General features: G+C 47.2%; 1 protein-coding gene and 1 non-coding gene across 3 annotated transcripts in view; both read left to right on the top strand.

Moving 5' to 3' along the window:
• The window catches only part of MBOAT2 (membrane bound O-acyltransferase domain containing 2), a 147074-nt gene that overhangs the window by 106481 nt on the left and 27200 nt on the right, over nucleotides 1-13393 (top strand). For both annotated transcript variants that reach the window (XM_004696015.2, XM_045286896.1), the window contains 2 exons: nucleotides 9048-9102; nucleotides 12590-12773. In XM_004696015.2, the coding sequence (XP_004696072.2) occupies nucleotides 9048-9102; nucleotides 12590-12773 (239 nt within the window). The remainder of the gene's footprint in view (nucleotides 1-9047; nucleotides 9103-12589; nucleotides 12774-13393) is intronic.
• LOC115868361 lies at nucleotides 12288-12428 on the top strand. The gene has a single exon (XR_004045537.1). It is a non-coding gene; the product is annotated as a small nucleolar RNA SNORA4 (small nucleolar RNA).

The raw sequence follows: 13393 nt of genomic DNA on the forward strand, positions 1-13393 counted from the left end.
ATACTGAGTTTGTAATCCAGGAACTGCTGGTAGATTGCGCTCTGTATTGATATATAATCATAAAACCAAAATCAGACCCTTCCTGTAGAGTAGATTCTGACTCATCAGGACCCTGTTGAGCAGAGTAGAAGTGCCCCACAGGGTGTGCAAACCGCCCCATCTTTCACACACAGAACAGCTGCTGGGTTTGAACTGCCAACCTTTGGATAGCAGTGCACACCTAAGCATTCTGCAACCCTAATTTTCAACAGGCGGGTGGATCTGAAAGTACTGCTAGTAGGCTCCTTGTTCATTCATGTGTAGGTTTATTCCAAACACCGCGTGTTTAAACAGGTCTCAGTTATCAGTAGATGACTGCACACAAATTCGCTAGTATCTTAGTAGTAATGCCCTTGTCTTAGTGTTGTTATGGTGCCTTAAAAAAATCCAATTTAAACAGTGACTTCCATAGAGAATGTGCTGAGCCAGTTCCATTCAAATCAGAGGTCAGCTCATGAGGTTGTGGCCACTGCTTCTTGACCTTTCAAACGGTTACTCTTGCTAGCGCTGCTCAAATGGCACAGGGAGGTCATGGGAACATATTAGGGAGAAGTTTTAGGAAAATTGGAAATTGGACAAGTGAGAAAAAGGCCTAGAAATGTGCCAAGGATCCCCCACCTCACCCCCCAGCATCATGACAGCATAACCACCTCACATCAAGAGCTGTCTTACAAGAATTTGTTGGGGAAACTTACCTTGTTCATTATCAAGCCCAATCTTGTATCTTTCGGCCTATTTTTGTTCCGTAAACTCAAAAAGCGTGTGAACGGACACAATTCAAGTTCCTCTAACATGCCAGAAATGCCGTTTGATGTGGTATCGATCAAAGAGTACAGAATTCTTGGGGAAAGGGTCAGAGAGATGGAAAAAACACCCACCGAAATATATAGGCCTTGATGGTGGACTGTGTCGAGAAATAGCAGCTTCACATGGTAAGAGTTCCGTTCAATAAAGATTTCTTTTGTTTTGTAGCAATACTTTAGACTTGCCTCCGTACTGCTACATGTGCCCATATATGTGTTTATATCTCCCTTTGTCACCCACGTGAAAGAAGACTTCCTGCATGAAGGAGCATCTGATGGCAAATAGCCATGACCCCAGAGAAAAGGAACAGGGGTCCCATATAATCTTGCGTTTTGCAAGTCTTATGCTAAAAAAGGAGTGTCACACACTAAAAAAAAAAAAAAAGGTGAACGAATGCAATATGAAGAGAACCTGGATTTCAAAGGTGGTAAACAAGGAGGCTGGGATGTCTCCTTCCGTGTAGGAAACCCAGAGAGGATTTCTGCCCCAGTAGCTCCGGCCCAGCCAGCACCTGTCCCGAGTGGAGACTTGCGCTGCTACGATGCTGAGCAGACTTCAGACTCAGAGAGCCTCATCAGGACAGCCCGCGACCCACTGCAGTCTGATCCTGGTGTGCATGGGGTCTTCGTGGGCCAGGGGACTCGATGATGGCTAAGTGCCATCATGGCCTGAAGCCTGGGGTTGCTTGTTCCCCTCGCTTCTCGGGCTCAGCTGCTTCTCTGTTATGATGCAGTTATAGGTAGATGGCGCTCGCGCTGATTAGGTCTTGGTCAAGCTCTTTAACATATTCTTGCTCATGTGCTAGTATAAAACAAACCTTTGTTTTGTAAGGTGGGGATAGATGTGCATTTGCCACCTTTAACTATGTATCTTGTAACGATAGAGTCTCGCTCGATCTTACGGACGTACTCCCATAGTGGCTGGAGATTGCTGCCCTGGAGGCGCTGTGTCATCTACTGCGCCCCAGGAGGGAGTAAACCACTGTCCGTTTTCTTCCATCTCCCCCTGGGGACCCTCAGGAAATGGAAACTCATGGAGTGTTGGACCACGTGTTGGAGAAGGCACGTAGCTCAGGGTTGCTGGCACCGACTTTTCAGGCGTCTGCATGGAGTGGGGTGGGGGTGGGGGTGGGGGTTAAAAGGCAAAACAAAAGCCCACTTTCTCTATAGTCTGTTTCAACTCCTAGCAGCCCTTTATAGGGTCTCCGAACTATAAATCTTTACGAGAACAAACAACCTTGCCGTTCTTCCAAAGAGCAACTGATGGGTTTGAACCACTGCCCTTAAGGTTAATTTCCCAATGCCTAACCCGCCGTGCCACCAGGGCTCCATGCACATGGTCCCAAGCACCCGTGGCCACTGAATTGGCGCCACCTCACAGCAACCGTATAGAACAGAGTAAACGTTTCTGCCTGGTTCCTGGGACGTTTTCCATGTTTACCTTAACTGGTTGTCGCATCTTTGTCCTACAGAGCAGCTTGTGGGTTCAGACCACTGACCTGTGGTTAGCAGTTCAATGCATAACCCACGACTCCCAGTAACCTCGTACCCCAAACAAAACAAACCCACTGCCGTGGAGTGGATGCCTTTGTAGTGCAGCTGCCCCTTTGTGTTTCCAGCACTCACTGTCTTTCCTCCGGAGAGGGGGCTAGTGGGTTCTAACTGTGGATCTTGCGGATTGCAGCCCCGTGGGGTGACCACTACTCCACAGGGCGCCTTAGTAACTAGTGAGGCAGGTTCCTTAAAGACGAGGCTTTGGGTGTGTGCTTTCTAGTGAACTCCTTCCTGTTCATCTTGAATGCCCCGCTAGAGGCTCACTCCTGACCCCGAGGGCGGGGTCTTAAACTGGCTGCAGTGGGCCTGACATTCAGCATAGCTCTGTAGCACTCTCTGCAACACCACGGAGTTAGCAAATCCACTGGCCTGAGGGCTGAGAAAAATGCCTTGGTTATTAACCCGTATGTTTTTTTGGGCCAGTGTAAATGCCTTCATTCTCTTTCAAACACAATTACAAAGTTGGTGGCAACATTCAACTGAAAAGAACCATTCTTGTTTTGAGTTTCTGGCGCCCAGACTTGGCCAACAAAATTTGTTTTACGATGCCAGGCATGGGGGTGGGGGATACATGAGCCCATTAAAATGCCACCTTCCTGGTAAAGATGCAAGAAGAAACATCAAGAAAGATGAGGGTTAAAAGTGGATGAAGGGAGACGTCGGACAGGGCAAGATATGACAAAATACCCATTTATAAACTATCAAGGGCTCATGTGAGAGGGGGGACCGGGGAGGGAGGGGAAAAATGAGGACCTAATGTCGGGGGTTTAAATGGAGAGAAAATGTTTTGAGAAACAATGTACAAATGCGCTTTACACAATTGATGTGTGTATGGATTGGGATAACAGTTGTATGAGCCCCTAATAAAATGTTAAAAAAAACAAAAACAAAAAACAAAGCAGTAGGAAGACCCAAAACAAAAATACAATAAAATAAACCTCCTTGGAGGTCTGGCAGCATAAAAAAAAAAAAAAAAGAAGGGAACATGGGTGCTTCTTGTCCAAGGTAATCTGGCTCTGTCCGTGCGTTTGCTTGTTCTAGGAACGCGGGGACAACAGTGTCAGGCCTGGGATGGAGAATTGTCAGGCGTAGCAACTAGCCTTTTAGGCTTAACTCCCGACAATGTTTTATCCTTTGTGCACCCCAAGTCCTCCTTGTAGATGTCTGTTTCCTTCTTATTACTAAACACAGGCATGTGTTGATTGAGCGAAGTCTGGAACATACAACCAGGTACAGATGAAGAACAGAGAATTCTCTCTGCCTCTACCCTAAGCCCCTCGGAGCCTGGGCTTCTCTTTATTAATCTTTTGATCTATTTCCTATATCTTATCAGATCTGGTTTTTGTCTTAGATAACTAATGTCTGTGTTACATGAGTCATGCCGTATCCATGATGTCTGTCTGTACGGCCAGCCCTTTCTCCCTAGGGATGTATCAATAACCATTTCCTTCTCCACAATGCTAAACACGTTGTGATCTGAGCTCTGAGGCTGCATCTATCCAACCAAACAGCTCCTGACATTGGCTCCTTGGCTTGGCGGCTTAGGGTCATGGTGCCACGGGACAGCCAGCCCAGTGAATTGGCCTCATAGTGCTTCTGTGCTACCTCCCAGTTCATCGCACGCCTGGGTCTTAAACGTGTGAGGAAGACCGTTCACTGAAGGTAAGAAAAACCTGCAAAAAACGGAGCCTGTGTAAGGCAGAAGCCTGCCAGAGAAGGAAGACCACTGACATTGCCCACTAAAGGAGTGACAGAAAAGTGGTAAGACTGCCCCCGGTGGGAGTGGAAACACTTGGCAGACCTGCAAGAACACATCGGTGTTGTCCAGTTCTGGCTCGTGCCAGCTCTGCTGTGGAGCAGTCGGTCCTTACTTGCCTGGAGCAACAGAGCAAGGAGAGTTTGGAAAACCATAAAACCCACCTCACTGCCGGGGAAGGCGATTCCAGCACACCGTCTGGGTCGAACTGCCCCTGTGGCTTTCTGAGACTGGAACTCTTCACAGGAGCAGGAAAATCTCATCCTTCTCCTGTGCAGAGTCTGTTGGTTCCCACCTGCAGCACGAGGCCCCAGCACTCCTTCTAGAGCCACGTTACGGAAGGGAGAAGGGAAGTGTGACTCACTGTCTCCACGAGAAACTGCCTCCTCTGCTCTGAGGCCAGACGAACTGGACAGTGCCAGGCTACCATTTCTGATCATTGTAAGCAGACTCCTCAGAATAATCCTGACCAAAAGGGGGGCTGGGGGACACAGAACAGAATGTAAAATCCTCATCGAATCCAGTTGAGGTCATCATCAAACTCTGAACCAAAAATACCCCCTGAAGTCCTCGTAACACAAAGCAGCAGTTTGTCTAACCCGGTCAAGATGGTCTCCTTGAGCTTTATTTTGAGAGTCCCTGGAGCTGGTCAGATCGCCAACAAGCTGAACGTTCTGCTAGGAACCGTGGGGGACGCCAAGTGTGTGTGGGAGGCCACCTGGGGAGAGCAGGGTGTGCCGAATGAAGAGTGTGATCAGAGTGACAGAATCAAACATTTAGAACTGACCACATTGGTGCGTGCTATAGTGTGCGTATTGTTTAACACCAAAAAAAAAAAGATTAAGCAAACAACTCTATGATCTGGATTTTAATGGATGCAAATTCCTTTTAAAAATACCTGTGCAGAAGGGGAAACACAGAAGGGACGACCCATCCAGGGTGCAGTATGGCACCGATGAAACATACAACATTCCTGTGGTTCTCAATGTGTCGTGACCCCTTTGGGGGTCGAACGACTCTTTCACAGCGGTCGCCCAATTCATAAAAGTAGCAAAATTACAGTTATGAAGTAACAAAAGTAATCTATGGCAGGTTTCACCACAACATGAGGAACTGTCTGAAATGGTCACAGCGTTAGGAAGGTTGAGAACCAATGGTGTAGTTCTTTAATGCTTCCTCCTCTACCCCACCCCCCATCATGGCCCCAGTTCAACCTCACAAATCCTGTTAGACCAGAGTATGTACATTGATACAGATAAGAGCTTTTGACATATGGAATAGATAAACCCCTTAGAAGTAGTAATGAGAATAATGAATCCATTAGGTTATGGGAAGGGAAGGGTGGGGAGGGGGAACTGATAGCAATGATGGATGTATTACCCTCCACAAGGGGGATTAATAGCAGAACTGTGGGTGAAGGGATACATCAGGCGGTGTAGGATATGAAAATAATAATTTATTGAGGGTTCAGGTGAGTGGGGGAGGGAGGGAATTAAGAGGAGCTGACATGAAGGAAAATGTTTTGAAAATGATGATGCAGCATCTGCACAAGTTCACCTGAGGCAATTGGCTTATGGATTACTATAATACCTGTGAGTTAGTTTATTGTGCCAGCCTGGCCGATAAACACGTGGGGTTAATTGAAGGGCAGAAAGATAAATGGTTCTGTGAGCCTCGCCCCTCTAGTTCTCAGGTTTCTGGTTTGTGATGGTCGCACCAGGGTGCAGCTGCCTTAGCAGTTCCCTGCTTCAGCTTGTGAGGCTGACTTCCTGCAACACATCCCCAAGGAGAAACTGCATGGACCTATCCCAGTGCAGCCCTGGGTGCTGGAGCACCCGTGTGGAGACCCCTGCCTGCGCTCACATGCTTACACATTCACTGACTCAGCTTTCCTCCTCCAGTCAGCATCATGGTGTGTGTTTTGTGAGATGGAGGAGGACTTTGTGGATTGGTGTTGGACATATGGGTTAATGTTGGACTTGTGGGCTTCGGCAGCACTGGGTTGGGATGTTTTCTTGATGCACACTTAACCTTTATATAAAACTCTCTCTTATACATGAGTTTCTGTGGATTTGTTTCTCTAAAGTACCCAGACTAAGACAACCTGTAAGAGCCCCCAATAAAATGATCAATAAAAAAAAGAAAGGAAATAAAAAGACAAGTAAATAAATAAATAGTGTGGTCCTTGGACTTAGAACATTAGCAATAAAAAGTAAAAGGAAAAAAATACCTGCACAAGTATTTGTTTCCACATGCCTTATTTGTTCTGTGTGTAGATAAGCACCCCCTTTCTTATTCCCAGCCAGTATGTGTAATGGGGAGATTCGCTTCCTTGTCCCAGTGTGGAACGGCACTTTTCATTGTTCTCTTAGCCTCTTGATACCCTGGTGCACAAAGAAATTGTATCAGTCCCTCTTGGTAGTTTATTTTTATTGGTTCTTTACTAGAATTTAATGTCAGGAGAGAGCGTGTTTGTTTTTTCTGTGCCATTACAGTGCCTAGAGAAGTCCCCAGGGCAGTCTGGGTTCTCAGTAATGGTCTTCATCTCATTTTTGTGTGCATACATGTTACATGAGTGGTGTGTGCTTCACATCATTAAGGTTATACAATACAAGTAAGAGTTCTTTTAACATTCTTTTTGCCCAGTTGTAATGGATGAAATAGCAGCTCATTCTTTAAATAAATAGTTCTTAATGATGAGTAATAGTAAACATATTTTGTCATAATTGGCTACTTGTATTTTTTTCCTAGTTTATCTTTTCTGGTCTTTTGTCCACATATAATGTTTTTCCCAATAGTGTAGTAGGTCTTTGGGGGATACAAATAAGTACTTTATTCACTGCAAATAGCTCCAAAGTGTGTTTGCTTATTAACTCAGTTCTCCTTTGGTCTTTAAACTTATTTGGGCATTTTTAAAGCATGTGGATACTGTAAGTCGAAAGTCACAAATTTTTACTCATTGTGGTGACATCAATAAGGGAATTCTTATTCCATCATGAGTTCTAGTTCATATTGCTGATGTTTGGTCATTCGAATTATCATTTCAGAAGTGGTAGCGTCTGGCAGAGGGACCCTCCTGGTGCCAAGGTTAAGTGCGCGGGATGAGCTGTGGTTCGAACCCAGCGGCTGCTCTGCTGGAGAAAGATGTCACAAACCGCTCTGCGGAGGGCGGCGGCCCCAGAAAGCCACCTTGGCAGTTCTACTCTGTAGCGTTGCTGAGTCAGAATGTGACGTGGCTTGACAGGGCAGGTCTGGGTGGTCTGGGGGCATTCCGCAGCCTGTTACTTCTGATTTTCTTTAGCGAGGAAGCGTGCTATTGATTTCACTTCCTGGACATGTGATCTGGTCTATAAACCCGGTCTATAAATCTGGTGTATATAAACTAGTATATACAGCTGGTGTATAGAACTAGTATACAAACCTGGTATATAATTGAGGTAGTGGACGGACTTCAGGCCTCTGCGCATACCTTCCCTCAATACAAGAACATGTTGTGCTAACAAATTGGCAATCTGAGATGTTCACCCTCTTGGCACAATCGCTGAAGACAAAATGGGTGTATAAGCAAATGTGGTGAAGAAGGCAGATGGTGCCTGGCTATTAAAAGATATAGTGTCTGGGATCTTAAAGGCTTGAAGTTAAACAAGCAGCCATCCAGTAGAGAAACAAGCCCACATTTAAGAAGCACACCAGCCTATGCGATCATGAGATGTCATCAGGACCAGGTAACAGGCATCAGAAAACCCTTTACAAAACTGTATGGTTGAGAATGGGAGGTGTTGGAGCAGAGACCCAAAGCCCATCTGTAGACATGGAACATCTGTCACAGGGAAGGGATGAGTCAACCAGGGTGCAGTATAGCACTGATGAAACACACAATACTACTATGGTTCCTTGAGGCTTCCTCACCACCCCCCACCACCACCATGACCCCAGTGAAGCCTCTCACTTTGGACAGAACCAGAGCATGTACACAGGTGTAGATAAGAGATAAGAGCTCACAACACACAGAACCCAGGACGAGGAATTGGTGGGGAGGGGGCAGAAGAAGGGGGGGATCCCATCATAATGATTGACACACAACCACACACGCCCCTCCAAGGGGAAGAAAAACCGAAACCATGCAGGAAGGGAGACAGTGGTCGGTGTGAGATATGAAAGTAATAATTTATAATCTATCAAGGGGTCACGAGGGTGGGAGGAAAGAAGGGGGAAAACAGTTGATAGCAAGGGCCCAAGAGAAAGTAACTGTAGAAAAAAATGATGGCAACATATATAAAATACCCCTGATGCAACTGATGTATGGATTTTAATAAGCATTGTAAGAGCCCTCAATAAAATGATCCAAAAAAATAAACCTGGTATACAAATTTAGTATGTAAACCTGGTGTATACAAACTGAGTATATACATCTGGTATATGAACCTAGTATAAATCTGGTATGTAAATCTTGTTATATAAGCTTAGTATATAAATCTGGTATATAAACCTGGCATATAAAGCTAATAAGTAAACCTGGTCTATAAACCTAATATATAAACCTGGTGTATATAAACCGAGTATATGTGTCTGGTATATAAACCTGATACATAAATCTAGTGTATACATCTGATATATAAATGTAGTATATAAATATGATATACAAGCCTTGTCTATAAATCTGGTATATAAGGCTAGTGTATGAATCTGGCATATAAACCCAGTCATGCTGGATCACTTGAGGGGCCTCTCACGTGACTGAGCTCGTGTTGAAATGCGAAGGAAAAGAACGACCATTGTGCCCAAGTTCAGATTAAAACTTGAATTTCAGCCGAGGGAAGCGTGAATAGGAGAAAATGCCATTCTCTTCCTGTGGGGAAATCCTCTTCCTCAAAGCGCCTCTTTTTGTTTCGTAGGGATGTTTCGAAAAGATGAAGACCTGACTCCGTCTCAGAGGGACTTAGCTGTAAGGTACGTGCCTTTGACTCTGTCCTGCCATACTTGTTTCTAGACATCTGCTCCTGTTTTATGGACTGTGAAAAGGCATTAGGCTGTGTGAACCATAACAAGCTATGGAGAACTTTTGAGAAGAATGCGAATCCAGAACACTTCATTATGCTTGTGTGGAACTTGTACGTGGAACACGAAGCAGTCACATGAACAGAACAAGGGAATATTGCATGGTTTAAAATCAGGAAAGATGTGTGTCAGGGTTCTATCTGCTCACCGTATCTACTCAACCTGTATGCTGAGCAGCCTCCTGAGAAACTAGACTCTGAAGAAGAATGCAGCCTCAGGATTGGAGGAAGCCCATTAACAGCCTGTGATGTGCAGACACGAACAGCCTTCTGCCGTAGTGCTCACAGAAGCTGCAGGCAGGAAATCACATGATGCATAGCGTTGGGCAAATCTGCCACATAAGACATCTTCTGTGTTGAGAGGCAAGTGTGTATGTCCCTCTGCAGGCTCGGGTGCGGTGCGCCTGACCCGAGCCCCGGTCTGTGCAGTGGCCTCACGTGCATCTGAAAGCCGGACGGCAGGTAAAGGGGCGCAGAGAAGCACCGATGCCTTTGAACGACGGCGCTGGCAGAGAAAATTGAACATGCCAGGGACCACCAGGACAAACTAGTCTGGCTTGAAAGAAGTATAGCCGGCATGCTGCTTAGAGCGAGGATGGGGAGAGACCAATCCCGTGAAGGACACCGTGCTTAATAAAGTAAAGGTCCGCGAAAGAGGAAAGTCCCCGACGAGATAGATTGAGACAGTGACTGCAACTGTAAGCACAAACAGAACAGCTGTGAGCAGGGACAGACGGACAGCGGTGCCTTCTCCGCTGCATGGGCTCATGATGAGTCCAAACTGACCCAGCCGCCGCCGCGCGTACATTTCCCTAAGGCGTCCCAGCACAGTGGGTTGTATATCTCACGGCTGATCCAAGTCGATTTCAGGTCCTGGCGAGCCCAACGGTCCTCAGTGGGACTGCCGTCGTTGGGGTGTTCAGTGGTAGTGACTTTGCGGAAGTCGTTTGCCAGACTTTAGTACAAAGTCCCTCTTGGTGGACTCAAACTGCCAGCTTTGCAATTAGGAGGCAAGTGCTTAACTCTGCTACCCAGGGATTCCTGAGGCACCAGTGGCCATCAGGCCCCCTTTGACTCGGGAATCTCATGTGTGTCAGAATATGATTGTGTGGCATTGAGCTGCCAGTGGGCCAGTTTTTCAGGAGGTGTCTCAGGGATGACCCACACCTCCATCTTTTCACTTAGCACCAAAGACACCCATGGGACCTTGACTATAGATAGCATCATAGACCAAGCGCTGTGGGTCATGCTGGGAGAAAGAGGAGGCTGGCCACGCCCATGAAGATTTAGCGTTAGACACCCCCCCAGGGTGGGGAGGCAGAGCGCTGCCCTGCTCCTCGGGGTCGCTGTGAGTCGGAATGTGCTCGATGGCAGTCATGAGGCCCTCCGCTCGACTTCTCCCGCTCATGTCCGGCTCTGAGGTCCTTGAAGAGAGGAAGATAGCACTGTCTTCATGTCTAACCACGGCATCTGAGCCAGCAGTTCTCAACCTTCCTCATGCTGCGACCCTTTCATACAGCTCCTCATGTGGTGGCGACCCCCAAACCATACATAACATTATTTTTGTTGCTACTTCATCATTGTCATTTTGCTACTGTTATGAATTGGGCGACCCCTGTACAACAGTTGCTCGACCCCCAAAGAGCTTGTGACCCCCAGGTTGAGAACTGCTGAGAAGCCCTGGTATCCTTGTATGTGTTGGTGGTGGTAATGAGGAGTAATAATAGCAGCTACCACGTATAGACCAATAGCATGATGGTGGAGACTCGGCTAAGATGCACTGTGTTGGTGATACCCAGACTCGCTGCCACCGAGTGGAATCCGAGGCATAGCCACCCTATAGGACAGAGCAGAATGGCTCTAGGGATCCTGAGACTAGCTCTCCAAGAACAAGCAGCCTGGCCTCGCTGCAGAGGGGCTGCTAGGTTTTCACTACTGACCTTACGGGAGCAGCCCAGCGCTCGATGCCCCGCCCCACCAGGGAGAGCACGTAAATGCCATTCTGTTGGCAGATTGAGGAACCAGGAACATAGTTCTCCTGATTTGAGGCGTGTACTTGTGGAGTAGCTCGTTTCTCATGAACTTCGTTGGAGAGTTTTGTATGGCTTGGGTTCTGCCGGCTCAGAAGACTGCATGTCCTCCCTCCTCAGACTGCCAGCACGCCCCAGCACTCATTCTGCACTGTGGATAGTGCTTGCGGAGGTCTTGGTTTTGTGGGCTCTTCTTTAAAAGTAAAAGTGAAAGCAATTCCACTTCATTCTGAAACTGCTGCACGCACAGAACTGCCCGCATCCGTGAAATAGATACGAAGAATACATAGTACAGACGAGAGCATTGCGTGGACCACCAAGACTTTAGTTTCCCAAGGACACGACTTGCCTATGTAGAGGTGGAAGGGACTCTCCCACCTCAGAGAAGCATGCTGACTGCCGGTCCCCAGGCGTGCTTCTCTGCATGGTAGTCTGTAATTGTCATGGACAGTGGACTGAATGAATGGAGGCTTCAGAAAATAGGAGTGTACACAGCTAAATCATCTCCATACTAATGCAGGTGGTCCACACCATCCCCTGTGTTGCCTTGCTGGCTCCCTGGTGTTTCTCCTCGTCCCCACCACCAGCCTCCCTGCTGCCACAAGCACTCCAACCCAGGGATGCTGTGATGCTTCTTGTCTCCTGCAGTCAGAGAGGCCTTCTGACTTCTCACTGCGTTCAATACTCACCCAGTTATTCCCAGTGCTTTGCTCACTACCACCCCGTCCCCCAGGACTTGGTTATCTCTGAAAAGACTTGGTGTTTTTATTATCTGTTTCTTGCAACAGTGATGGATGTTTCATGAATGCAGACTGTTGCTGTTTCATATGCTGCCCTACCTCCAGACGCAGAGCTGCACTCGGCACCCGTTTGTGGCCCTGCCTGTCCACCCTAGAGTTCTCCCATCGTGAAGAATCTATAAAAACCTCTTCTAGTTGCTCCTAAAGATCAGAATGGGAGCCCTCTGAGCCAGAGTCCTGTTGAGCATGACCATGCTGCCCCGTCTGGAATTCTGTTCATAGGGATGCAAATGAAAAATAAAGCTTGCCTACCAAAAGTTCATTTTTGGAGGCAAGGGTTTTTTAATAACCTTTACCAGTGTGGGCTGTTTGGGAGAAAAAAGAGAAGACCACACTCCACAGTGGCTATACCACTTAGTATAGTTCGCTACTATTTTGTGGCCTACATGAAAAAGAAAAAGAAAGCTTGTCTCTCTGTTTGTCTGTCTGTCTGTCTGCCTACCCGTGTCTGAAATGGTAAACAGCAGTGAGGTAAAAACTGATGATTCCAAACGGAAATTCTCTGTAAGTGGATGCTGCATCTCAGAAGTTGCGTGTTTTCTAATTGCAGGCGCATGCCAAGCCTCTTGGAGTATTTGAGTTACACCTGTAACTTCCTGGGCATCCTGGCAGGCCCCCTCTGCTCATACAAAGACTACATTACTTTCATTGAAGGCAGATGGTGCCACCTAACACAATCAGGAGAAGGCAGAAAAGAAGAGAGACAGTGTGAAAGAACAGAGCCGTCTCCAAATGTAAGATCGCCAGATGTATGTGGGTCTCTGTGCCATGCTCTGACTCACCTTCCTGGTCTACAGGTGCAGTGCTGCTCATTGTTGACGGACCCACCTCTTTCTTTAAACTTACCCGTTGGGAGGAATGCGCAGACCCCGCAACCACCTTATGCAGGGACGCCCTTGCCGTTGGGTGGACTCCGGACCTAGACATAGAACCTTGGGGAGGGAGGATGGTGATGGTGACGTCTCTCCCTTGACTGTAGTTGACTGTTCTCTCCCGGGTGCTGGTAAGCCCTGCTGTGATGTCCACCTCCATCAGGGAGCCGCCCCTGCTTCCCTTGGCTTGCCAGCTGCTCTCTGACCTTGGGCTTCATGCTGCCCGTGTCTGCTCCAGTGCACGCAGCGTAGCCTTAGGTCTTGCTTTGCATCCATTCTGACCAGCCCCACCCTCTCATTGGATGCTTTGAATGTGAAGTCATTTATAAGGTAGCTGAATTTAAGTCGACCCTCTGGCTCTTGGCTTTTCTTTGCCTTGTTTTTATCCCTGTTTGTCCTTCCTCCTCATCGTCCTGAGAATTAATCATCAACTTCCAGTTGCCTACCATATGCTCTAAAAAGCCCTGGGTGTGTAGCGTGTT

The sequence above is a fragment of the Echinops telfairi genome, unplaced genomic scaffold (assembly GCF_000313985.2).
Source record: "Echinops telfairi isolate 266 unplaced genomic scaffold, ASM31398v2 ScPeMD7_9;HRSCAF=40, whole genome shotgun sequence".
Taxonomy (NCBI): Eukaryota; Metazoa; Chordata; class Mammalia; order Afrosoricida; family Tenrecidae; genus Echinops; species Echinops telfairi.